Source organism: Leptonychotes weddellii, chromosome 10, assembly GCF_054177405.1.
Source record: "Leptonychotes weddellii isolate Sample4059 chromosome 10, ASM5417740v2, whole genome shotgun sequence".
Taxonomy (NCBI): Eukaryota; Metazoa; Chordata; class Mammalia; order Carnivora; family Phocidae; genus Leptonychotes; species Leptonychotes weddellii.
Window position 1 is genome coordinate 24064219 of NC_138378.1, and position 24719 is coordinate 24088937.

A 24719-nucleotide genomic window follows, 5' to 3' on the forward strand; every position below is an offset into this window, starting at 1 on the left:
GCTGCAGAGCTGGGACTGGAAGCTAAGTTGCCTCATTCCCAGACAATGTGTGACATGATACCAGTCACAACCCATCTTGTGGGTAGGAAAGGGATGCCAAGAAGGCCAAACCACAGAAGGAGGCCAGGCGTGAGGGAGTTCAGTGTCTGCCCCCAGCCCTGCGGAGGCTGAGCTCATCTACAGGCTACTGTGCGAGTTGCTCTGAGCTGGACACCTGGACCCCCTCAGCCATGACAATGAACCCCACCCACAGGTACAGCCTGGTCTGCAAGGGCCCACATACAAACCCACCCCGGTCCCTCAAGACCTCAAAGGAAGCATCCTGCTCAAAGAGCCTGGATCCTGGCCCCTTGGATGGCCAAAATCACCAGTTCCCAACTGCCCTACTCTACCAGGATCACAGTGTGTCTCTCCTCCTCCAAGTGCCTAGGAAGGCTTTTTTTTAAAAGCCATGGGCGGTGATGGAAAGGGACAGTTGGCTGAGCGGCAGAATCCTGAGTCCCAACCCAGGTAAGCCTCAGTGTAATCAGCCTTTTAGTGTTGTGCCGGGATTAAATGAGCTAATACTCCAGGCAATGTGCTCAAAACATACCAGCCACAGCCCAAATACCCAGTAAATATTTATCAGAGTGGGGACAGCCATTCTTCCAGGCACAGGGCCGCCCCCTGCATAAAGAGTTCTAACTTAGAATTTGGTAAATGAATGAATGGGATGCCAAAATCAGATATTCAGAAGACTTCAGTGCAGACTTCCTAGGCTCCCTCCTCCCCTGGAGCCACCTCCCAAAATTAATTCTCCAGCCAGAGCTGAGTTTCTCAAAGTGGGGTCCATGAACTCTGCAAGATCATTGGGCACTTGTTTAAAAGGCAGATTCCCGAAGCCCTCCCCCAGAACGGCTGAATCCGCCGCTCTTGAAGGGTGAGACCGGGGAATCGACAGTCCACCAGCTCCCCAGGTGGATTCTGCGAGGGCTAAAGTTGGTGCGCCCCGTTGCTGGCGTGGATGCAGAGGGGATCCAGAATTCAGGGAATTCAGAAATCCCTTTTTTCCTCTCTCTCGCTCTCCACCCCGACACTGCCACCACGCCCCCCCCAGGCGAAGGCCTTGCGGCAGTGGGTCAATTAAGCTCTGCGAAAAGTCGAAAAGTCTTTGGGCGGCCGTGGCCTCGGGGCGGGGACCCCGGGGCTGCCCTGACGGGGCGGGGCTGGACGGGGCGGGGTCGCGGCTCCTCCCCCTGCCCAGGCGGCGGGGCGGGACTGGCCCGAGGGGCTGCGCGCCGAGGCGGTGGTGCAGCCTGGAGCACCCGGCAGCTGCGGCGGCCGGGGACCCTGGACCCCTCCCCACGCGAGGTAAAGGCCCGCGCAGCCCGCCGCCAACTTAGTCGAGTTGGAGCGGAGTTCGCCAGGCGCCTGCATGGGGGGCTCTGCGGCGCAGGCAAGGACGAGGGAGGCCTCGAACCCGCGTCCCGGGGGGAGGGTCCTCAGGCCTGGGGCCTGGTGGGTTGGATAGCCTCGGACAAGAAGCCCTCCCGGGATCGGGGGACTCACACCCAGGACCCTGGGTGGGGGAAGCTCGGATTCAGACTCTGGGAATGGCACATGCGCCCCCGGGCCCTGTAGGTCCCTTCCCCGCCCCCCGCCAGGACCCTGTCCTGTCACCAAAACTGGGCCCCGCTGCCTCGACACCCCCCTACAACAGCCGCTGGAGGCCGTCGCCCAGCCTCTCCTGAATTTTTCACGTAGGGGGCGGGCCGGACACGTCGTTCCCATGGCACCAGGGCGCTCGGGTTACAGCCGAGGGAACCCCCAGACTCTGCTCACCCTTCGGAATACCAACCCGCTCCGTCCTGCTTTTTCCTCAGCCCTCAGGAGATGGGGCAGCGGAAGTGAACCCCCTCCCAGGGGCCCTCAACCCTCCAACCCCGATCTGAACCTTGGGGAAGAGAGCTGTGGGGAAGAGGAGGACAGGGGCAATTCAGGCGCCTTTCAGAACGTGGGTCCCATGTTCCAAATGGGGGGGGCACGTCTGTACACGGGTGTGTGCATGCTTGTATGGACATCCCACCTCGCTGCTGCCCCTCTGTCTGTCTCTGTCCGTGTGTCCTGGGGTATTGGGTCATCCTCACGGCAGAGGAAGCGACCTGTGGGTGTGCATATGCGCGTGCTCGCAGCTTGCATAGTCACCCCTCCCAGCCTGACCCAGGTTTACTCCGGCCCCGGAAGCCAGGAAGCCCCCACCCCAAGGAACTGAGGCGCCTCCTCCTGTCATTTGAACAAGAGAAGGTTTTGGAGGAAGTCCTCTCAGGAGCTCATCTGGACCCTGCAGAAGGGGCTCACAGGTGCCTGGCTCACTGCCCATTCTTGCTTCTTGCTTACAGAAGGAAGGAAGGATCAAAGCCCCTCCCCACCAAGGATGACACTAAACACCCAGCAAGAAGCAAAGACCCCCCTGCGTCGGCGAGCCAGCACTCCACTGCCCCTGTCCCCCCGGGGCCACCAGCCTGGCCTCCTGTGTACAGCACCTTCCACAAAATCCCAGCATCCCCGGCTGGGCCAGTCAGCCTCCCTCAATCCTCCCACCCAGCAACCTTCACCTGCCCCCAATGGTTGGTCCTCTGAATCCAGTGACTCTGAAGGCTCCTGGGAGGCCCTCTACCGCGTGGTACTGCTTGGAGACCCTGGCGTAGGGAAGACCAGCCTGGCCAGCCTCTTTGCAGGGAAGCAAGAGCGGGACCTCCATGAACAGCTGGGAGGTAGGGACCCTGTGGGCTGGGCTGGGATGTGGCCAAAGGAGTGAAAGCCCTGTTGTCAGGGGCACAAGGCTGCCAAGAAGAGTTGTGCAACTCACACACTTCTCAACTCTAAAGGGCATCATTCACATAGACTATGAAATGAATGATGTGTGTCCCCCCCCCCCAGAGTGGTGCAGGGCACAGCCAGAACAATGGTCTACAGGAGGGAAATGCCTTGAATAGTGAGAAGGTTGCCAATTTCTCATGGATGAGGTATATGATTAATTTCCATGTCATAGGGAAGCAATTCTCAGTCTCAAGTGGAAAGAAATGGTAGGCTTCCACCCCACTCAGAAACTCCCAGCCCCAACTTCCCCTGACTCTCAGATCCTCCCAGCTCCAGACAACCATCTATGGCCACCAACAACCTGCAGCAAAACTAAGATCCTGCCCCAGAAGGAGACTCCCCAGTTTCCCTTATTCCTGAGAGATGCAGTGAGCCAAGAGGGTCAGGGACTCCAGGATGAGGGGAGACAGGGATAGGACAGAGGAAATGAAGATGGGTTCCTGAAGGACCAGCCGAGGGGACACAGGGTGAGTGCAGAGGGAGGTTGGTTAAAAGCAAAGAGAAAGTGGGGACACTCTGCCAGGCCCCTTCTCTAGCCTTGACCCCTCTGAGTGTGAGAAGCCTAGATGAAAGGTGTACATATGTGCACCTGTAGGTGTGACAAGTGGGGAGACTGAGGCCCAAAGAGGGTAATGTGACCTGCCCGAAGCATACACTAAGTCAGGGACAGAGTGGGACTGGGAGAATTCCCAGCCCAGCTTTAACCCCACCATCCACACTTATCAATAAACCAAACTAGCAAAAGCCTTCTCAGCACCTACTATTTGATTCTGGCAGCGGGGGAAACATGGGCTCCTCGTGGAGCTTCTTGAACTATCAGGAGAGACAGACATCAAACAAGGGGGTGAGCACTTCCAGCACAAGTGGAGGGGGCACTGTGACCAGAAAGGGGACTCGGGGGGCCACGTCCTCACACTGCCCCTCCTCCCTGAGATCTGGCTCTTTCCTCGGTTGCAGAAGATGTGTACGAGAGGACCCTCACAGTGGATGGAGAGGACACAACACTCGTGGTCATGGACACCTGGGAGGCTGAGAAACGGGTATGGCACCGCAAGCAGGACTTGGGGGGAGGGGTACTGAGCCTGGTACCAGACCCCTGTCCCCTCCTCGGACACGACACAGCAGGGACATGGCAGAGGCCATCCTCGGCAGCCCTGGAAACCCACAGCTCCCAAGCAGCCTTTGCAACGAAAGGCAGAAGAACCTCATAACCCTGAGTCCTTTTCTCACTCCACTGATCCCCTCTGCAGCCATCCCAGGATGTGCTTCTCCCTCTGCAAACCTCCACCTCGTCCTCAGCACCCTCAGCCCACTGCCCCCCCACCGCCCACACACTGTGCAGAGGAAGGAACACTGCATTTAGCACCAAAATGCCTGAGGTAAACCCGCCACCCCTTTCTCTTCCTTACCAGTTGCGTGGCTTTGTGCAACTGACTGACCACCCACCCTGGGCTGACTTCAGTTTTCTCACCTGATAAATGGGTTAATCATTCCCACCTTCCTTACCAGCTGGTTTTTTAAAGTTCTTATGCAATTTCCCAGCAGTGAGCACAGTGTGGAGCATGAAATAATGCTGAACATAGGTGAAGAAATGTAAATAATGATCATTCTTATTCCTCATAACTTGGTAGCTAGTAAAGAAGGAAAGCAAAGGATGTCCTTCCCATACCCCGTTCCAGAATAGGAAGAAAGCAGCAGGCAAGGATATGCCCCTGTTATGCTTTTCTTACCTTGTTTGAGTTTTCTTTTTTCTTGCTATACAAATAATACATGCTTATTGTAGAACTTTAAACAAATACAACCAAGCAGAGAGAAGGACGTAAAAATCACCTAGGAGCCTATCTCAGTAAGGGGAGGCCCCGCCCACAGGGTGGAGCTTAGGAGGGCACTGTTGGGTGATTGGCAAGAATGACTGACAGCCCCAGTGATAGGCAGGAGGATAGGGATGAAGGAGCTAAGTGGCCAATTCCTTTCCACGAGGATTAAAAGGACACCCAGCTCCAAATGAGCATGATGATGATGATCATGGTCCTCCTAGCAGCAGGGATTTATGGAGTACCCTCTTCCCAAGTGTCAGCCCCTGTGCTAAGCGCTGGATATATATTATGACGTTCAGTCAAAACAAATACTATAGGTGAGTATTCTGATTCCCCTCCTAGTGACGAGGAAAGCAAAGCTCAGAGAGGTTCAGTAATGCGTCCAAAGTTCTCAGAGATCAAGGGGGATTCAAACCCAGATCTATAAGCTCCTGAGCCTGTAATCTTATGCACTAGGACTGTCGCTCTCCATCCCCACTGGGAACATCACCTTCTGAACCTTCAGCTGGGGTTTCACTCTTTCACTCATTCATTCACTTAGAAACACTGGCTGGGTATGAATCATGGGCCAGGACACTGAAGACCCAGCAGTAAGACAGACATGTCCCTTGGCCTCATGGAGCTCACAGGCTGGGGCGGCGGGGGGGAAGGCGCGGCACTTTTTGAATGCAGTTGAAAATCTAGTGGGGCAGAGTCCAGTGAATTATGAAAAGTGATCAGCCTGGGAGTCCCATTTAGGAGACTGGGGAAGAAGAGTACTGGAACTGGAATTCTGTGCCCACCTGGCTAAATGGCCTTGAGAATGTTTTCTCTTCTCCTCTGGCCCTTGGATTTCCTACAAATAAAATGGGGAAACGGAACCAGTTTCCCTGGCTGGTGACGGTGGAGGCAATTTCCACAGAGGGTCCACCCAGTAGCAACATCACTGGAATAAGCATCCATCCTTTCGACAGATGGTACCCTTTGATGTCAGAGAGGCAGGATCTCCCAGGATTGGGTGGACCTTTGGCTCATGCAGTAGTGCCCTAGCTGGCCTGACCATCAGGGTCACCTAGAGAGTGTAAAAAATCAAATATCTGGGGCACCTGGGTGGTTCAGTTGGTTAAGCACCAGACTCTTGATTTCGGCTCAGGTCATGAACTCATGGGTCATGATATGGAGCCCTGCATAGGGCTCCACACTCAGCGGGGAGTCTGCTTGAGATTCTTTCTTTCCCTCTCCCTCTGCCCCCCCCCCCACTCGCAAGCTCACTCTTTCTCTCTTTCAAATAAATAATCTTTAAAAAAAATTAAACTCTCAGGTCTAACCCCAAACCTGATGAATAAGAACCTACAAAAATGGGGTCCTGTAACCTATATTTCTAATCACACCCCCAAGGAGTCCTACCCACCAATCCATGTTCCAACCAGCTTCTGTGATCCTAACACATAGCAAATCCTTCATAAACATTTGTGCAATGAATGATTGAATGCTCAAGCCCTACACTTCATTCTACAGATGGGGAAACTGAGACCCAGAGGGAGGAAGGAACCTGTCCATAGTAAGGTTAAGAATTCACATGCATCTGACTCAGCCCATGGTTATTTGGCCTGGGGAAGGATCAGAAAGGCTGTTGGGAACTTAATCCCTTTGACAAGTGTGTTGACCATCGATCTGATGCTTTCATAGTCATCTATCTTATTGAGTTATCAGAAAATTCTTCTGGCTTCTTCCCCTCTTAAAAACAGTGCCTCCACCACTCAGTATTTCCTACCCCTGGCCTACTCTCCTCTCCTGTTCATCCTCTCAAACCCCACTCGCCAGTCCGCTCTTAAGCCCTCCCCACACTCTGCCTGGCTGAGTTCTTCTGACCTCCTCCCCTCATCCCCCATGGCTCCTCCAGCCACGTGCTCCTGCCTCTTAATGGTATTTATGACAGGGCATCAGAACTCTCGACTTCCATAGCGTCCCTTCCAGACCATGAGCTTTTGGAAGATAGGAACGGTGTCTTACTAAACACTTGTGAAGTTGTTACCCAGATGGTCCAGTCTCAGCGTGCTGTCCCTGACACAAGATTGCCACCCAAGTGGCATATCAAAATTGCTCCAGTTCTTCCCTTCCTTGTCAAACAACTTGCAAAGACTCTGCTTCTTAAAGTGCCCCACCTCTCCACCCCTTCCCTTATACCTCCTACACTCCACAGTTGCTCCTTCACTTCTCTCTTCAACGCTGGCCTGGAAAATGCCTCCCCTTGAAGTCAGCCTCCCTTCTCTCTTCTCTCCCTTCCTTTTGCCTCTCTTTTTAAAAGATTTTGTTTATTTATTTCTTTAGAGAGAAAGAGACATAGTGAGTGCGGGAGGGGCAGAGGGAAAGGGAGAGAGAGAATCTCAAGCAGACTCCACACTGAGCGTGGAGCCCGATGCGGGGCTTGATCCCATAACCCTGAGACCGTGACTTGAGCCGAAATCAAGAGTCAGATGCTTAAAAAAAAAAAAAAAAAAAAGAGTCAGATGCTTAACCCACCAAGCCACGCAGGTGCCCCGCCCCCCCTTTTGTCTCTTAATTGGACTGCGGAAGGCCACAAGAACTGTCTAGCAAGACTGAGCCCTCCTCAGAAACCAGACAAAAGAGCTGAACCCTCCTTAGCAGGAGGGGGAACCAAAGAAATCTTTTGTCTCCAGTGCCCGGCCTACAGAAGCAATCAACAAGTGAGAAAATGTAGTGAGGTGTTATTAGCCCAGTTTTTCACACAGAGAAACTAAGGCTCAGGGAAGACTGGTGGTTTACCCAAGGTGACACAGAATAATGGCAGAATTTGTCCCCCAAACCTGTCCAAAGTATAAGCCTCAGCCCCAGCCCACCCTTCGGACCATCCCAGCCCTACCTTTCTCAGCCAGAGCCCTCTGGCTGAGAGGTAGGTACCCTTGGAGAATGGGCCTGGGTCGCTCTGTTGCAGGATGAAAGCTGGAGCCAAGAGTCATGCTTGCAGGTGGGCAGCGCCTACGTCATTGTGTACTCCATCGCGGACAGAGGCAGCTTCGAAAGTGCCTCTGAGCTCCGCATTCAGCTGCGGCGCACGCATCAGGCGGACCACGTGCCCATCATCCTGGTGGGCAACAAGGCCGACCTGGCACGCTGCCGGGAAGTCTCTGTGGAAGGTGAGCCCTCTCTACTCCCTCCTCCTCCTCCAGCTTCCTCTCAACCTGCTGTCACTGCTCCTCCTCCAGTGCTCTCCATCTCAGGGACTGTCACCCCACCCCGCCCCCATCACACACCTACACGCCTAAGCCTGAAAGCTAGGAACTATTCTTGCTTCCTCTCCCACTCCCCCAAACCAGCCCCCAAATCCTGTCAGGTCCACCTCCCTTAACCCCACCTTCCCTTCCCCCTGTGCCCACAACCTCTGCCCCATCCTGGCATCTCTACCTTAGCCTGGGCCAGCCCCTGTACTTCTCTCTCCCCATTCAATCAGTTCTCCTCGCCAGCTGTCAGAGTTTTCCAAAACCAGATCTGACCTTGTCACTCCTTTGCTTAAAAATTCCCCTATGGCTCTCCCATGCCCTCAGTCAGAGACACTTTATCCACTGGGCATCATAGGCCCAGCGCGTACAAGCTTTCCAAGGGCTTATGTCTGGGATCTGAAACTATTAGCTCCGAAACACAGTGAGAAAATTGCAAATTAAAATTTCACAAAGTTTGAATCATCTACAAAACCCAATATTGTGGCAGCTGACAAGTACAAACCAAAACATTTAGTTATATATAATTTGTATTCAAAGTGGGATAAGGAATATTTCAATAAATTTGATAATATCATGTGGGACCCATAAAGATCTCAAAATGGCCCGTCTCACGGGCAAAATATAAAATTTATGGAAACTGAGAGCCAGAGAGGGTAAGCCAGTTCCACGGGGTCACCAGCCTCTAAGGACTAGAACCCAGGCCCCTGTCTCCCAGCCCAGTGGCTTCCTGAAGATGGAAGACCATATGCTTTGTGAGCAGACAGCCCCACACTCCCCAACATAATCCCCAGGAGATTTTGTTAAAACGCTGGTTCACAGACCTCGTCCCAAACCTACCGAATCAGATTTTTTTGCTGGTGGGCTCAAGAATCTGCATTTTAACAAGCTCCCCCAGATAATCCTGATGCACAGCTCAGACCCCTTACCTGGCATTCAAGCCCCTTCCCAGCCTTCCTGTCTTCCCAGCCTCGTTCTGCTACCAGTATCAGTCACTAGCCTGTGAACTAACTCCGCAGAGCCAGGTCTCATTTACCTCGGAGTCCCCTGGCGCCCAGCACAAGATAGGACCAAAAGAAAAAGCGCTTAGCTTGAGACTCAACACACCTCTTCCCACCTTTATGTCCCCCTCTACCGGGCCTGCCTGACCCCGCCCCTCAGAGGGCCGCGCCTGCGCGGTGGTGTTTGACTGCAAGTTCATCGAGACGTCGGCCACGCTGCAGCACAACGTGGCCGAGCTCTTCGAGGGCGTGGTGCGGCAACTGCGCTTGCGCCGCCGAGACAGCGCGGCCCCGGAGCCGTCTGCGCCCCGAAGGCGGGCGAGCCTCGGCCAGCGGGCTCTTCGCTTCCTGGCCCGCCTGACGGCCCGCAGCGCCCGCCGTCGGGCACTCAAGGCCCGCTCCAAGTCCTGCCACAACCTGGCCGTGCTCTGAAGCCGCCCGCCCCCCTAGGGCTGGCGGAACACTGGGCTGCATTCTGAGCCCCACCGATACCATCGAGGGGCCACGACGTAGTTGCCCGGAGTCTGCACAGTGGGCCGTGCCTGCCCACTGTCCCGAGGGCCAGAGCATCTCCCGGAGCCGCAGCTTCAGGGACCCCTCCGCCCCGGGGAAGCAGTGGACGGACTATGGGGCCGAAGCCCCAAGCTGGACACAGAGTAGGGTTTTTTGTTTTGTTTTGTTTTGTTTTTTTACGCTGTGCGAGCCTTTTTGTAAAAATCTTCCTTGTGCCTGGGCTCTGGCCAACTCCCCACAATAAACCAGACCAGAGGGGTGTCCAGTCTGAATGCCCAGACCTCTTCTTTTGGACTCTGCCAGGTGTCTCCACCTCCCACTGTCCCATCTACACTGGCTGCAGACCGGGTTAGTCTGCTGACCTGGGTCAAGGTCAGTCAATAAAATCACTGGACCAGTTGTGTGTTCAGGCCCTTCTCCCAACCACTGGGCATGGCCCCTGGCGCCGATCTTTGAGGGAGACCCAGTGGTGCACAGACAACCACAATTCAGTATGATGACCTCCTATTTTCTCATAAGCCCGTTTTTCAGATTATAGATTCATAAAATCTTATCTGGAAGGAATCTCAGCATTGATCCTCACAATATAGTAGCTTTTGTTTGTTAGGAGCTGTGGTTTAAGCTGTCACAACTAGTAATTAATCTTCGCAAACCCTGTATACCTCTATTAGAAAAATAGAGGCACAGGATGGTGAAGGTTCATACTCAAGATCATATAGCTACTATGGGGCGCCTGGGTGGCTCAGTTGGTTAAGCGACTGCCTTCGGCTCAGGTCATGATCCTGGAGTCCCGGGATGGAGTCCCGCATCGCGCTCCCTGCTCGGCGGGGAGTCTGCTTCTCCCTCTGACCCTCCCCCATCTCATGCTCTCTCTCTCTCTCTCATTCTCTCTCTCAAATAAATAAATAAATAAAATCTTTAAAAAAAAAAAAAAAAGATCATATAGCTACTATAAGTGAAATTGTCAGGATTCCAACCCCGGCTTGTCAGGCTAGAGTCTGTGCCCTATCCACAATCCTCTTGGAGAATGTGACAAAAAGCTATAGAGTCCCAGGGAAATGGACTTTCAAACACAAGTTTGCTTACAATTTAAAGTGGAGGGGGATGCTTGCCTCCATGAAACTCAATCCACTAATCCCCAAGACAGATACCTGATTTAATCCATCTCATTCATTTTTCTGAATGTGGAAACTGAAGCCCATAGAGGGGAAGTGAGCATCCCAGGGTCACCCAGCCGGTGAGGGTGAGGACTAGACCCTGGGGCCCAGCCTCCTTCTCTGTCTGTGCAGGAAGGAGGAGGTAGTGAGGCATCCAGCCTGGCTGGGGCTGTAGGGCTAGGGCTGGGCCTTAGGGGTCAGGTCAGGAGTTTCCAGCTGAAGGGGAAAGGGGCCTCTCACGACTTTGAGAGGAGAACAAGATGCAAATGGTTTGGACCATCATGTCCCTCTGGCCAGACACCCCTGCCCCCAACCAGCTGCCTGCCCACATGCTTCGGCCACCAAGAACACAGTGCCAAAGAAGACTGGAGCTTGCGCAGATGAGCCATATCCTCTGTCTTCAAGCCCCCAATCTTGCCAGCAGGGCACTGATGGTACTTATTTCCCCATCCTAACCCCAGCTTGGGGAAGGGAGGAGGAGGAGGGTCTTCCCCCACCCCAAGCTGGCTCTGGCCTGCGGTCGTGGGGGAGGGGCTATAGTTGTGGAAAGTTGGCAGAGGCAGCCGGCAGCAGCCGGAGAGTGGAAAAAATGATATCAAACCCGGAAAAATGCAGGCCGGATGGAGGGCCTGAGTTGGCCCTGGGAGGTGAGAGGGAGGGAGGGGAGGAGGGGGGCCCACAGGCTGAGAAAGGAAGAGGGGCCAGGGAAAGAGCACAGGAGCTGGCTTTGAGAAAACTGCAGGTAATCGCTGTCATTCCTTCCTTTCTTCACCCACAAATATTTATTGAGGGCGTACTAAGTGCAGGGCACAGTGCCAGGCTCTAGGGAGATACAAGTGAACAGAAGCAGTAGGATGCTGCTCCCTGGAGTCCCCCCATCTGGTGGGGAAAGCAGACTAGAAAACAAGTGAATAAAATGATTACAAACTGATAAGGGGCTGAAAATCAGGGTGGTCATGGAAGGCCCTGAGGATAATCCAGTGCAATCCTCAAAGTCCACAAATGGGGAAACTGAGAACCGGGGTGGGGGGGGCTTACCCCAGGCTACTCAGAGTGTGGAAGAAGTCCTTGAGACCAGGACTGGGAATGGAAGGGGAGGAAAGAAAGAAGGAAAGAGCACAGACCAGGGTCAGGGGGAAGGAAGAGCATGCAGCCAGGATGGTAGGACAACTCAGTGGTTGAGGTAGGTCATGGGCCCTGAACCAGAGGGTCTGTGTTCAATGCTCCATCTCTCTGTTTCTTAGCTCCCCCATCTATAAGATAGGATTCATGGCAATTCCCTCCCTCAGGGTTGATGTGAGGATTAAATGACTTAGGATATTGGGCACCTGGGTGGCTCAGGCGTTAGGCGTCTGCCTTCGGCTCAGGTCATAATCTCAGGGTCCTGGGATCGAGCCCCGAGTTGAGCTCCCTGCTCAGTGGGGAGTCTGCTTCTCTCTCTCCCTCTCACCCTCCCCGCACCCCTCCCCATGCGCTTTCTCTCTAATAAATAAAATCTATAAAAAAAATAAATGACTTAAGATGTGTAAAATACTTAAAACTGTGTCTAGAAAGATTCAGTAAATGTTGGTTCCCAATAGCATATCTTAAGACCTTGAGGAAACCAGGCCTTGTTAAGGGTAGGATATTCTGGGACTGTGAAGACTTGCTTGGAAGTCTTTTTCCTGCTATGACACTGGAGGACTTTAGGAAAATCTCTTCCCCTCTTAGGCCTCAGTTTTCCCATCTGTAAAATAAAGGGATTGAATGTGAACTTGTATCATCTATTCATGGACTCACCCACTTACTGTCTATCTCCCCCAGAGGAATAAAAGCCCTATGAAGGTAGGGCCCTTGGTGCTGCTCTCTCCCCAGCACCTACAACAGTGCCTGGCTCATAGTAGGTGATCAGTAAATATCTGTTGACTGGATTAAGTGATCTGTAAAATGGCCCCTCCAATCCTGACCTCTCTGATTCTAGCAGTCTGTGGATAAGGCATAGCTGGGAAATCATGTGACAAAACCACAATACTCCTCCCAGGGACATGGCCCATTATAGTTTAGAAAGTTCTTTCTCATCCATTAAAACAAAACAAAACTGCTGTTTTAGCTCTTTTTATGTGCTAGGTCCCATGCTACATGCTTGGTATACATTTTCTCATCTAATTATCACCGCACCCATCTACTTAATAACTGCCATTTAACAGATGAGCAGATTAACAGATTGAGGCTAAGAAAACCCAAGAAATCTGTCCTAGAAAGGGTCGTCAGAATTTGCACTCAGGTCAGGTTGTAACTGCTTTCTTCATTGTACAGTCAGGGAAACTGAGGCCCAGAGAAAGGAGAGGAATTGTCCAAAGGCATGTAATAACAGCAAGCAATTACATCACTCTTACTATGTATTGGGTACCGTTCTAAGTGCTCTTCGTATATTAAATCCTCAAGACTGGTCATATTATCACCATGCCAGTTTTCAGATGGAGAACCATAACTCAGAAAGGTCCAGAACCCCTGCCAAGGTTGCACAATTAGCAAATAGCAGAGCCAGGATTCGAACCAGGGACGTCTAGTCCTGTGGTTTGTTATGGGCTACATTACACCACCTGTCAGTACAGTAAGTCTGGAGCAGGCTGGTATAAAAGAGAAGGGGACTTTGCCCAGCACCCCGCTGCCTGGACTGGGGGCAGGGTGGAAAACAAAAACACATTGAGAGGATCCTCAGCCGCCAGCTGGGACTTTCCACCTTGAAGGGAGAGTACTGTTATGGAAAAAATTATAAAGCTCTGGAAAGATGAATGTCTCCCGAGGGGCCCCCAGGCTCTTCAGAGTCCCTCCTGTGTTGGCCTGATCCAGATGAGATGAAGGCCACCTGGAACCCAGCACACCCCAGCCAGGCTGCTTGACTACTGAGGATCACTGGCCTCGATGGAAAGTTCCAGTTTCTCAGCCAAAGGGCACAAAGCTTCCACTCAGGGACCCCCCACCCCCCGCCACGTAATCAGTTTCAGGCTCACACTGCTTGTCCTTGGATGGTGGGAAATTCCCATCTCCTAGGGGCAGCTCAAGCCTCCCTTTATTCAGCAAACTTTGACAAGGGTGCGTGCTCTGAAGGAGGGTAAAGAGCATCACAGCTGGCTGCTTTATAAAGACTAAGAATCTCTCAGTTCTGCCACGACCATGTGGCTTTAGGCAAATCAAAATATACAGAGTGAAGGCGTTAGGGTAGAATTCTCCACGTGACTGTCTCTGTCTCAAGAATATTTGAATATTCTCGTTCAACAGCTTGAAAAAATATACAGGTTCAGTTTCAATTTCAGTAATGTTCCCTTCTGTTCAGATCAGGGTTCAGTTAAAAATAATACTAATGAGGGGCACCTGGGTGGCTCAGTCATTAAGCATCTGCCTTCAGCTCAGGTCATGATCCCAGGGTCCTGGGATCGAGCCCTGCATTGGGTTCCCTGCTCAGCGGGGAGCCTGCTTCTCCCTCTCCCACTTCCCCTGCTTGTGTTCCCTCTCTCGCTGTGTCTCTGTCAAATAAATAAATAAAATCTTCTAAAAAAATAATAATAATAATGATGGGATGGGAGCTCTGGGTTCAGCAATGTATGCAATTTTCCCCAGTTCCATCTGGTTCAAGTTCAAGGCTAGGATAGTCGCCGTTCCGGTTACTATGCTGCCTAACGAACCAACCCCAAAGCTTAGTGGCATAAAAACAATCATTTTATTATGCTTCTAGATTTTGTGAGTCAGGAATTCGGGCAGGGCAGACCAGGTACAGCCCCTCTCTGGGGCCTCAGCTGGGAAACTTGAAGACTAGAGTGACTGGAGTCACCTCACAAGTCTGGAGGTTGATGCTGACAGTGAGCTGGGATCGCACCTACACGTGGCCCCTCCAGGTGGCCTGGTGTCTTTACTTCCTGTTGTTACTGTAACAAATCACCACAAATGTAGCAGCTTAACACAGCACAAACCTATCACCTCACAGTTCTGTATAGTAGAAGTCCAACGTGGGTCTCACTGGGCTAAAATCAAGGTGTCAGCAAGGCTGCATTCTTTTCTGGAGGCTCTAGAGGAGAATCTGTTTCCTTGCCTTTCCCAGCTTCTAGAGGCCAACCACTTTCCTTGGCTCATGACCCTCCCTCCATCATCAAAGCCAACAACTTTCAGGCCAAGTCCATCTCTTGTTTCCATCTCTCAGGTTCTCCCTCGTCTGCCTCCCTCCCCACCCTTGTGATCACATTCAGCCCACCTGGATAAGCCAGGATAATTTCCCCGGTTTAAAGTCAGCAGATTAGCAAACAATTCCGTCTGTGACCTTAATTCCCTTTTGCCATGTAACATAACATATTCACAGGTTCCAGGGATTAGAACAAGGACGTTTTGGGGAACTGGTTTCCTGCTTATCACAGCAGGATAGAATGGAAGATGTGGCAAGGTGGTGGCTGGTTCTGCATTCTCCCCCAACACACACACACACACACACACACTCGGTCTTGTTCTAATGAATAAATAGAGAAAACCCTAAATTGAAGGGCTTCCCTCCTATTGGGATGTTGGGGGCAGTAGAACGCTGTTCCTAGAATCTGATCTTGCCTCCCTTCCTCGGGTTAATGCTTCTCTCCAGGAGCACCAGCTTCTTCAGAACTCCACTGGGCAAATCTCCATCCACCTTTCAGAAAACCTTACTCCTTAGCCACAGATGGAGGTCTTGCCTCAGAATCCCCGCTCCCCCAGCAGGGCATCTTCAGAAGTCTGGATTAAGACCCCAAGTGATGCAGCAGGGCAGTCAAGGGTGCTCTAAGCTCTTCCGGTCCTACAGAACAGCCTAGAGAACAGCTTACTCCGAATCCAGCCTTCTTCAAGATCTGCCCTCATGTGTGAATGAGGATAGATACCTTGTACATGGCAAGTTGCCTAGAAAGCAGTTGTTGAATCCTACATACATACACATGCACGTGTGCATTAATCCTAAACCCCAAACCCGGGGGTCACTAACACAAATGCTCACAGAGTCAGCTAGTGAAATAGACTGGAGAGGCAGACATTAGGGAGCACCAAGATCTCGGCCCACCGGAAGCACCTGCCTTGCGTAAAGGGAGCGACAGACTGAAGCTGCCAATTACTACTGTTTGGAAATGAAACCAGCATTGCCTGATATTTCAGTTTTTCCAAGAAAGCCAGCAAGCCAGATATTTATGTGAAGTATCCCAATTCTTAAATACTAATTGCTAATTTTAATTTTTAAAAACCCTGGACAGGATAAGCAAAACATGTCCACCAACCAGATTCCAACCAGAGGCCCACAGTTTGTAACCTCTGGTCAAACCCAAATAGAGCAATGTATTCCCAGCCATTCCCCCCATCTGCTAGGTCAACCCTCAGACTATGAAGCTAATATTTCATTATAAGGAACAGCTTGTTCCTTTGTTTAACTCCTCCCCACCCCTTTGCAAGAGTGCCTCTTCAAGCCTATTGGGATACGAAAGGTGCCCAATGCCAAGTAGTATATTTTTTTAAAATGAACTTTGAGTTACAAAAATAATGCATCTTAATTATCAGAATAAATCAAAACAACAGAAAATATATGGTAAAAAGTAAAAATGCATTTATCTGTTAAGCTGCCCTCTGCTACACATGACAGAAATCCTTATAAGGATATTTTCTAACAAGATGTCCAGGGGCCTTAAAAATGCCAGGACACTGGGTCTGCATCTCCATAATTCTCTCAGCATTTCCTTCATGGTTGCCATATGGCTGCAACAACTCCAAGCATCACATCTTCACACCAGTATCCCAAGCAAGAATGGAAGGGGAAAGGTCAGAGAAAGGGTTTCTTTTTATCAAAGGGGAAATCATTCTCCCAGCAGTTTCCCTTCATATCTCCCTGGCCAAACAGCATCCTCATGACCACCACTAGCTGCAGGGGATGCTGAGAAAGCAACTATGTGGAAAGAGGTTGCCACAGCTGGCTTAGGCCAGTCATGATTCATCCCTTTGTTGCCCTAACAAGATGGCTTTTATAAGCAAAGGAGAAGTGGGGAAGGTCGTCGGAGAGGCAACTTTAGGATTTGCTGCAGAACTCCTTTCTCCCCAGTCCCACTCCTCTCCCCCGGGGGGTTCCCACCATGAGCAGTTTGGGATATCTTTGTGGATTTTTCAGCCCACTACATATATATATATATATATATATATCCAACATGTGGCTATTTTTCTTTTCTTTTCTTCCACACTGTCAGAGCCACGATTTTACTTGGTTGTTCTCTTTTCGAATGAATCAAAAATAAATCTCAATTGCTCTAAACCAGAGATTGGTTTAAAGATGGACCTACAACCCAGCTATGGCCAATAAGACGTGAAGGAAGTTTTGCTGGAAGGTTCTAGAAAAAAATTGCTCTTAAAAAAGAGCTGGAGGGGCGCCTGGGTGGCTCAGTCATTAAGCGTCTGCCTTCAGCTCAGGTCATGATCTCGGGGTCCTGGGATCGAGCCCCACATCGGGCTCCCTGCTCCACAGGGAGCCTACTTCTCCCTCTCCCACTCCCCCTGCTTGTGTTCCCTCTCTCGCTGTGTCTCTCTCTGTCAAATAAATAAATAAAATCTTAAAAAAAAAAAAAAAGAATAGTAATTAAAAAAAAAGAGCTGGAAAATAAACAAACAGAGCTACAGCAGGAAGAAACCATCCTTTTCCTTCTACTGGTCATTGAAGTGTGTGTGACTGTGATGCCTGGGCCTGTAGCCACATTTCCCAGTTGCGACAGGATCTAATCAGAGGATGACAAGCTAGAAAGATGGGAAGGACCCAAGTCCTTGATGATGAAGTCAAGTCACTGAATCACCCATCACTGAATTAAGCTGCTCCACCTCTGGACTTATTGTTACGTAAGATAATATGTCTTCAGGGGCTCCTGAGTGGCTCAGTCGGTTAAGTGTCTGCCTTCAGCTCAGGTCATGATCCCGGAGTCCTGGGATCGAGTCCCACATCGGGCTCCCTGCTCAGCGGGAAGCCTGCTTCTCCTTCCCCCTCTGCCTGCTGCTTCATCTGCTTGTGCTCTCTCTCTCTGTCAAATATATAAATAAAATCTTTAAAAAAAAGTATGTCTTCAGTGCAGAAGCAAATTATCTTGGGGATTTCTGTACCAAAGTCAAAATCATCCATTTGATCTACATATATAGGTTTGTTTGCTATTTTTCACATAAATGGAATCATAGTTATATGCATTGGCACTAAGTTTGTTTGCAAGGAATGAAACCCAAAATAGCAGTGATGGAAATAAGATAGAAGTATATTTCTCCTTCGTTGTAAAGGAAGTCCAGAAGCAGGCAGTCTAAAGTTGGCATGGCAGGGAGTCGACTCCTTCTATCTCGTGTTTCCACCACCCTCAGTACAGTATGCAGCTCAAGCTGTAACAGTAACATCCACAATCCAGCCAGCAGGAAGTGGGAGGGAGCAAAAAGCTGGGTGGGGGGGCCTACAGCCACTCAGAAGATAACACATGACTCTGATTACATCTCATTGGCCAGTGCTTAGTCACATTGCCTCATTTGATTGCAAAGGGGTGTAGGAAATGTATTTTATCCTGATAGTCATGTTTCAGCTCAAAATCAGGGATTCTTTGTTTAAAAGGGGGGAGAATGGACATTGAGAGCTAACAAGCAATCTCTGCCATGATATGTATATATTAGATATAATTTGCTTTTTTAATTCAATGTGCCCTGCCAGTACATATAAATTTACCTCGCAATTTTGAGGTTTATTTTGTTTTTCTTTTTCTAGAGAGAGCCACAAGCAGGGGGAGTGGGAAAGGGAGAAGCAAGCTCTCCACTGAGCCCGATGTGGGGCTCAATCCCAGGACCCTGGAATCATGACCTGAGCCGAAGGCAGATGCTTAACAAACTGAGCCACCAAGTCACCCCCTTTTACTAGCTTCTTAAGATAGGAAATTGCATCATTTATTTGATAACTTTCTTCTTTTCTAATATGAGCATTTAAAGCTATTTTAGAAAAAAAACTATATAATTTATATAAAGGTATAAATTTCCCTCTATACACTGCTCTAGATACAGCCCAGAGATTTTGGAGTGTTGTGTTTCCATGATCATTCAGTTCAAAATATTTTCTAACTTCCCCTGTGATTTCTTCTTCCCACAGGTTATTCAAAAGTATGTTGTTTAATTTCCAAATATTTAGGAGGGCTCTACATATCTTCTTGGTCATTGATTTCTAATTTAATTTGATTGCAAATTTGAGACTTGTTTTGTAGTTCAGCATCTGGTCTATCATGATCCATGTTCCACTGTGCACTTGAAAATAATATTCATTCTGCCATTACTGGGTGTAGTGTTCTAAAATGTCAATTAGGTCAAGGTAATTTACAAATGCTGTTCAAGTATTCCATGTGCTTGGTGATTTTATCCCTACTGTTTCACCAGTTGCTGAGAAAGGCATGTTGAAATCTCTGATTATAATCGTGTTGTGTCTATTCTGCTTTCTGTCTGTTTTGTTTTGTTTTTACCTTGTTCTTTTTCATGGGTATAAAATATTCCACAATATGGATGTACATAGTCTACCCTCTGAAGGACATTATGTTACCGTAAATGTTTTGCCCTTGCAAGCAAGGTGGCAGTGAATATTTTTGGATGAAGAGGAAAAATTACCAAATGCAAATTTACTAGGTCAAAGAACATGCACATTTTATGTTTTGTCAGACACTGCCAAATTGCCCGCCAAAAGGACTGCTTTTGTTTATATTCAGACTAACAATGCCCAATTCCCCACACCATCAACCACATTAGATATCACTAGTTTTTTCTCATTTGACATTTTCTTGGGCACAGGATGAGGGAAGGTTGGAAACGAAGATGCCTCATTGCTTACTTTGCATTTCCCTAATTGTAACAAAGTTAAACAATATTCCTCTCAATGACTGTGCCCCTTAGCTGCCCAAAACCCCAGTTGGAGCTTTGAAATTAGTTTGTAAGGGCTGGATTAAAATCTCAGCAAAGCCATTCTGCTCTTCATTATCTGCCTGAAGCAGAGAGGTGTTCCTTCTTTTAGTTACCAGAGCCTTGGTTAGAATAGGAAATCTGGAATCAGTCAGATCTGAGTTTGAATCCCTCTGGCTCAGCCATTTGATATCTGTGACCTTGGACATGTTACTTAGCTTCTCCGAACCTTTGGACCCTCAGCTTTACAAAGGGGATGACAAGCACTTTGCACGGGTGTTGTATGGATTAGAAATTGGGTACATAAGGCCCCTAACACAGCATCTGGCACCAAGTAGGCTCTGATTAATTAATTAATAAAAAATAGGTATTCATTGAACACTTGCCATGGGCAGAGCGCTGAGCTAAATCCTTTTCTCAGCTTATTTCATTAATCCTCACAACAGTAAGAGAGAACACTATTTACAGATGGGGAAAACTGAGCCTCCAAGATGTTGAGGATCTTGTCCAAAGTCACACAGTAGCTCACAGTTAGTGAGCTAAGGATTAAATCAAGAACGTCTGACTCCTGGAGCACCTGGCTGGCTCTGTTGGTAGAGCATGCAACTCTTGATCTTGGGGTTGTGGATTTGAGCCCCATGTTGGGCGTAGAGATTACTTAAAAATAAAATATAAAAAAAAAAAAAAGCCTGACTCCCAAGCCTGCTTCTCAGGGTAGCTAGCTCATTTCATAGATTAAGAAACTGAGGCCCATGAAGATAAACTGACATACAGAATTAAGGGGTCAGGGAGCAGCAACCAGTTGACCAAGTATTTCCCCTCCTTCTGGGTCCTGGTGACCGGCTGGAGAGAGTGGAGGCAGGGACAGCTACCCAGCAGAGGAGTCAAGATTATGGAAAATGTCTCTTTCAGCCAATTTTCCTGAGGAACTCTGGCGGAGGCTCAGGGCTGGGAATAGAAAGTGTGCAGGGAGGAGGGAGCAGCCGCATCCATCCATCCATCCGGAGAAGCTGTTTGCAAAGTCCTGCTGGGAGAGACAAGCGGGCTGGGGGTGTGTGGAGAGGAACAGATCCCGGAGGCCAAGGGTCTGGCATCTGCCCAGGGCCTGGTCTCCTGGGAGAGGAGGGGCAGGTGTCCCCCGAGCTCTCTGCTTCCTCCTTGGGCCCCCCTGCTCTGCCATTTCCTGCTGTGCCCTCCCCACTGGTCTGGGCATCAGCCGTCCTGGAACTGAGACGCTGGCAACCCTGGCTCTCCAAGGAATGTGCACAACGTGGTCAGAAGGTGCAGTGAGCGACCAGGAAAAAGGATCGATCCCGCTCTCCAATGAGGGCAGCGCTTGAGAGCCGTCAGCTTCCTCAGCGGCCTGATCTCTATGACATCAGCGTGGTCCCTCTGCTCAGAAAGTCTCCCTTCACTACTCACAGTGCCATAACTCCACCATTATAGATACAGCAGAGGCTCATGTTCAGCCAGTAGGCCAAGGTATGGCCATACCAGTTGTCAAAATATTTAGGTATTTGCCTACTCGTTGTTCATAGCCCCTGCCCTGGGTGCCCTCCACATACCCCTCAAGCATACCGGCTGCTCTGGACCCTCCTCTGGGTCTAGCCAGCCCTCCCCACTTCTAGTTGGTAAAGGGCTAATGCCTGCCTGGCAGGGCAGTCCAGGCCTGTGTGGGGAGGTCAGGGAGTGATGGTCATAACAGTTGTTAATACTTTTCGTATCATTCCCGGAAGCAACCCTTTGGCTTAAAACTTCGTCTCTTATGTAAAGGCAAATTGATAGGAATCTAGAGTGAAAAGGGCCCTGGGCAACCTCTTCATCTTCCAGATGTGGAAAAAGGCCCGGAGAGAAGCAAAGACTTAGCCAAGGTTAGCCCGTCAGTAGAAGACAAAGCACGGCAGAGTAGGTCCCTGACTCCTGACACCTCTCTGGCCCCACAAATGCTGAATTTTAGGGGAGCTGGAAGGAGGTGACAGGGAGGGAACTGTCTCGAGGCAGAACTGAAAGCCAGTCAAGTGGCTCTTGGACCTTGTGATCATAGTCATGGCAACAGTGTCCTTGGTCACTACCTCCACAGGTTGTCATAGCAACCACCACCTGGGGCCCCAACTTCCTGACAACAAGAGCCTTAAGATAAACCAGAAGCAACTCTGTTCTACCGCACTGACCCAGATCAGAGCTCCAAGGAGGAAAGAGACTTGCCCAACATCACACAGCAAGTCGATGGTGAAGCCCGGCTTCTTGAGTCCCCAGGCCAATGATCTCACAGCTGTCCTGCCCTTTGGCTGACACCCCCACCCCTGACCCATTTTTCTGCCTGCCTTGGTGCTTCCCACATTCCTCCAGGCCTCAGTCAGGATCTCCTTCCCACGGCATCTCACCCTTGGCTGCCTGTCAGCCAGATCATCCTCCTGGGAACAGGCTGACATGAGCTTAGTGTAGGACTCATCACAGGGGTTTTCATCATTAGTCGGGACTCCCTAGAGACCGAAAAGCCTTCAACACTCCTTGCCCCCCAAAGGAAGTGATCTCCAATGACAGAATTTCGGGCATTATTAGAATTGAGGGGCTCTTTTTGGGCGCTCAGGCCCTGTTCTCTGTGTAACGCCAAATGGAGTTACTGCCCCACTGTGGAAAGGGCTCTGGGCTGGGAGGCCAGCAGCCGAGGTTCTAGCGCAGCTCTGAATCTGATCCCCTGCTTCGCTTTTACCAAGCCCCTTCTTCTCTCTGGGACTCTGCATTCCCACCAGAGAGATGGGCACAAAGGATACTGTTCTTCCGGCCTCCACCAGCATCACCACCATCATAAGGCTGCTGGAGACCAGACGCAATCCAGTGTTTTAGTATTACCAGAGAATGACATGGTTTAAAGACCTGGCCTCCCTTCCCAGTTTCTCCTTTTAGAAGAATGGAATCTCAGGATTGGAAAGATGGTCCCAGCACAGGGAAGAGCTTGAGCCAAAGCAGGGAGGCTGAAAGAATCTAGGTGCTTAAGAGGGGTTGGTATGTTGAAGTGTAGGTATAATGCTGGGAACAAAGAGAGAAGAGCCTAGATGGAGAGGCCAGATGTGACTAAAAATGATCAATCACCAGTTCTAAGGTGAGGACATTGCCTCAAGGACTCCCTGACACAGTTTCCTGCCTGGGTCTGACCCATGTACTTCCGACACTGTGGGACACAGCTGTGTAGGATGAGGGACAGCCTGGGGGCCAAAGAGAGCATGCCAGGAATCAGTCCCTCATCCATTCATTCATGAATATTTACTAGGCATGACCCAGGCTGTGTGACCTAGGGCAAATTATTTAGTCTTTCTGTACCTCAGATTCCCCACATGTAAATGAAGACAATGAAGATGCCTGCCCATAGGGTGGCATGAGGATCAAACGGGTTAGTTATTATATATATATGTGAAGTAGGTACCCCCTGAGTGTGTGTTATAATTACCAGGATGATGATTGAGCATCTACTATATGCCTGGTGCTCTCTAGACAGTAGATGTGCAGGGTGAACACTGGTGAATACTGTACATCATTCTGCCATCAAGGGGCTCACAGTCTAAAGCAAGAGACAAACCAAAAAAGGAAACTTCATAAAAGCAGAAATAATAAAAAAAATTACAGATTGTTGCATCAGATCTAAATCTTAACCCCCAAACTCAAGTGTGCAAGAAATACTCATTTCTTTATTTTCTCAAAAACCAAATTAATTTCAGGGCATCTGGCTGGCTCAGTCGGAAGAATACGCAACTCTTGATCTTGGGGTCTTGAGTTTGAGCCCCATGTTGGGGGTAGAGATTAGTTTAAAAAAAGAAGAAGAAGAAGGGGCGCCTGGGTGGCTCAGTCAGTTAAGCCTCTGCCTTTGGATCAGGTCATGATCCCAGGGTCCTGGGATCGAGCCCTGCATCGGGCTCCCTGCTCAGTGGGGAGTCTGCTTCTCCCTCTCCCTCTGCCTGCTACTTCACCTGCTTGTGCTCTCTCTCTGTCAAATATATAAATAAAATCTTAAAAAAAAAAAATAATAATATCTCTTCAGTGTGGAAGAAGACTATCTTGGGGATTTCTGTACCTTTGTGTCTCCCGCTGTCCTTGCCCTCAGAAGAAATGAGTTACTCTCCCTACAACAAGAATTTACACACTCAGGGCGCCTGGGTGGCTCAGTCATTAAGCGTCTGCCTTCGGCTCAGGTCATGATCCCAGGGTCCTGGGATCGAGCCCCGCATCTGGCTCCCTGCTCTGCGGGGGGCCTGCTTCTCCCTCTCCCACTCCCCCTGCTTGTGTTCCCTCTCTCGCTGTGTCTGTCTCTGTCAAATAAATAAAGTCTTTAAAAAAAAAATGCTAAAAAAAAAAGAAGAATTTACACACTCAACAATAAAAAAAGTGTGGAGCTTGGTAACTAGAGAACACGTGCCCTGCCTAGAGGGGGCAGCTCAGCTCAGCCCACAAAACTGCTATCAGGCAGCATGGCCTAATGGTTAGGAGCCCACATTCTAGAGCTTTGCTGCCTGGGTTCACTTCTGGTGCTACTGTTAACTGCCTGTGAGTTCTTGGGCAAGCCACTTAACCACTCTGTGCCTGCTTCTATAGCCATGAAAAAGAATAATACTTGTCCCTAGCTGGATGACAACCTCACGGGAGAAAGCACTTTGAACAGGGCCTGCCATCAGTAGGTAGTCAATAAATATTAGTGCCCATCCCATGCAAATGCAAGCCCGAGATTGCCAGATCCCCTAAATGTCCAAGAGAAGCCAAATATCCAAATTTTTGTTTTGAAATTGCTCTATGTTTTAACTTTGACCGCAGAGTGAAAACAGTTGTTGAACCTGTGATGGTAAAGGTCATACAAAACACATCTGTGAGCAGGACTGGACCTAGGGAGCTGACAGTTTCCCTATCCGTTCCACCCACTTGTTGCCTATCTGTTCCCTATCTGTTCCACCATAAACGTATAGAGAATGGAAGCCAGAAAGGAAAGAGTCTTAGAGGCAACTTCTGCTTTGAACTCTATGAGCAAACCTTCCCTAGGCAAGAAATACAGAAAGAAAAGGAGAAAATAGAGACAAAAAACACAAATTGATTTATCAAATTATCCTGGTACTTAGCACATCACGCACTACAGTGTTATGTGCTATGAGGATTTTTTTTAAGATGCTGAGAAAAAGAATTTAAGGTAACGTTTAAGCTAAGACTCGTGAGAAGGAGCTAAAAAATCCAGGAGAGGGCACCTGGGTGGCT

General features: G+C 49.7%; 1 protein-coding gene across 3 annotated transcripts; it reads left to right on the plus strand.

Moving 5' to 3' along the window:
- The first annotated feature begins 1222 nt into the window (after positions 1-1222).
- On the plus strand, positions 1223-9680 carry REM1 (RRAD and GEM like GTPase 1). 3 transcript variants are annotated; one of them, XM_031029853.2, is made up of 5 exons: positions 1223-1350; positions 2379-2753; positions 3820-3899; positions 7612-7813; positions 9056-9680. In XM_031029853.2, exons 2-5 carry the CDS (start codon positions 2414-2416, stop codon positions 9325-9327), a joined length of 894 nt encoding a protein of 297 aa, XP_030885713.2. In that variant the 5' UTR covers positions 1223-1350; positions 2379-2413; the 3' UTR covers positions 9328-9680. The 3 variants fall into 3 exon arrangements, with proteins under 3 accessions (XP_030885713.2, XP_081689157.1, XP_006727575.2); XM_081833031.1 differs by having other exon boundaries at positions 3817-3899; positions 8864-9192; XM_006727512.3 differs by having other exon boundaries at positions 1224-1350; positions 3817-3899.
- The last annotated feature ends 15039 nt before the right edge of the window (positions 9681-24719 follow it).

Coding starts and splice junctions, on each gene's coding strand:
- REM1 (XM_006727512.3), top strand. CDS start 2,414: ATGACACTAAACACCCAGCAAGAAGCAAAGACCCCCCTGCGTCGGCGA. Junction 3,900..7,611: donor CCTGGGAGGCTGAGAAACGG/GTATGGCACCGC, acceptor GCTCTGTTGCAG/GATGAAAGCTGGAGCCAAGA. Junction 7,814..9,055: donor CCGGGAAGTCTCTGTGGAAG/GTGAGCCCTCTC, acceptor CCCGCCCCTCAG/AGGGCCGCGCCTGCGCGGTG.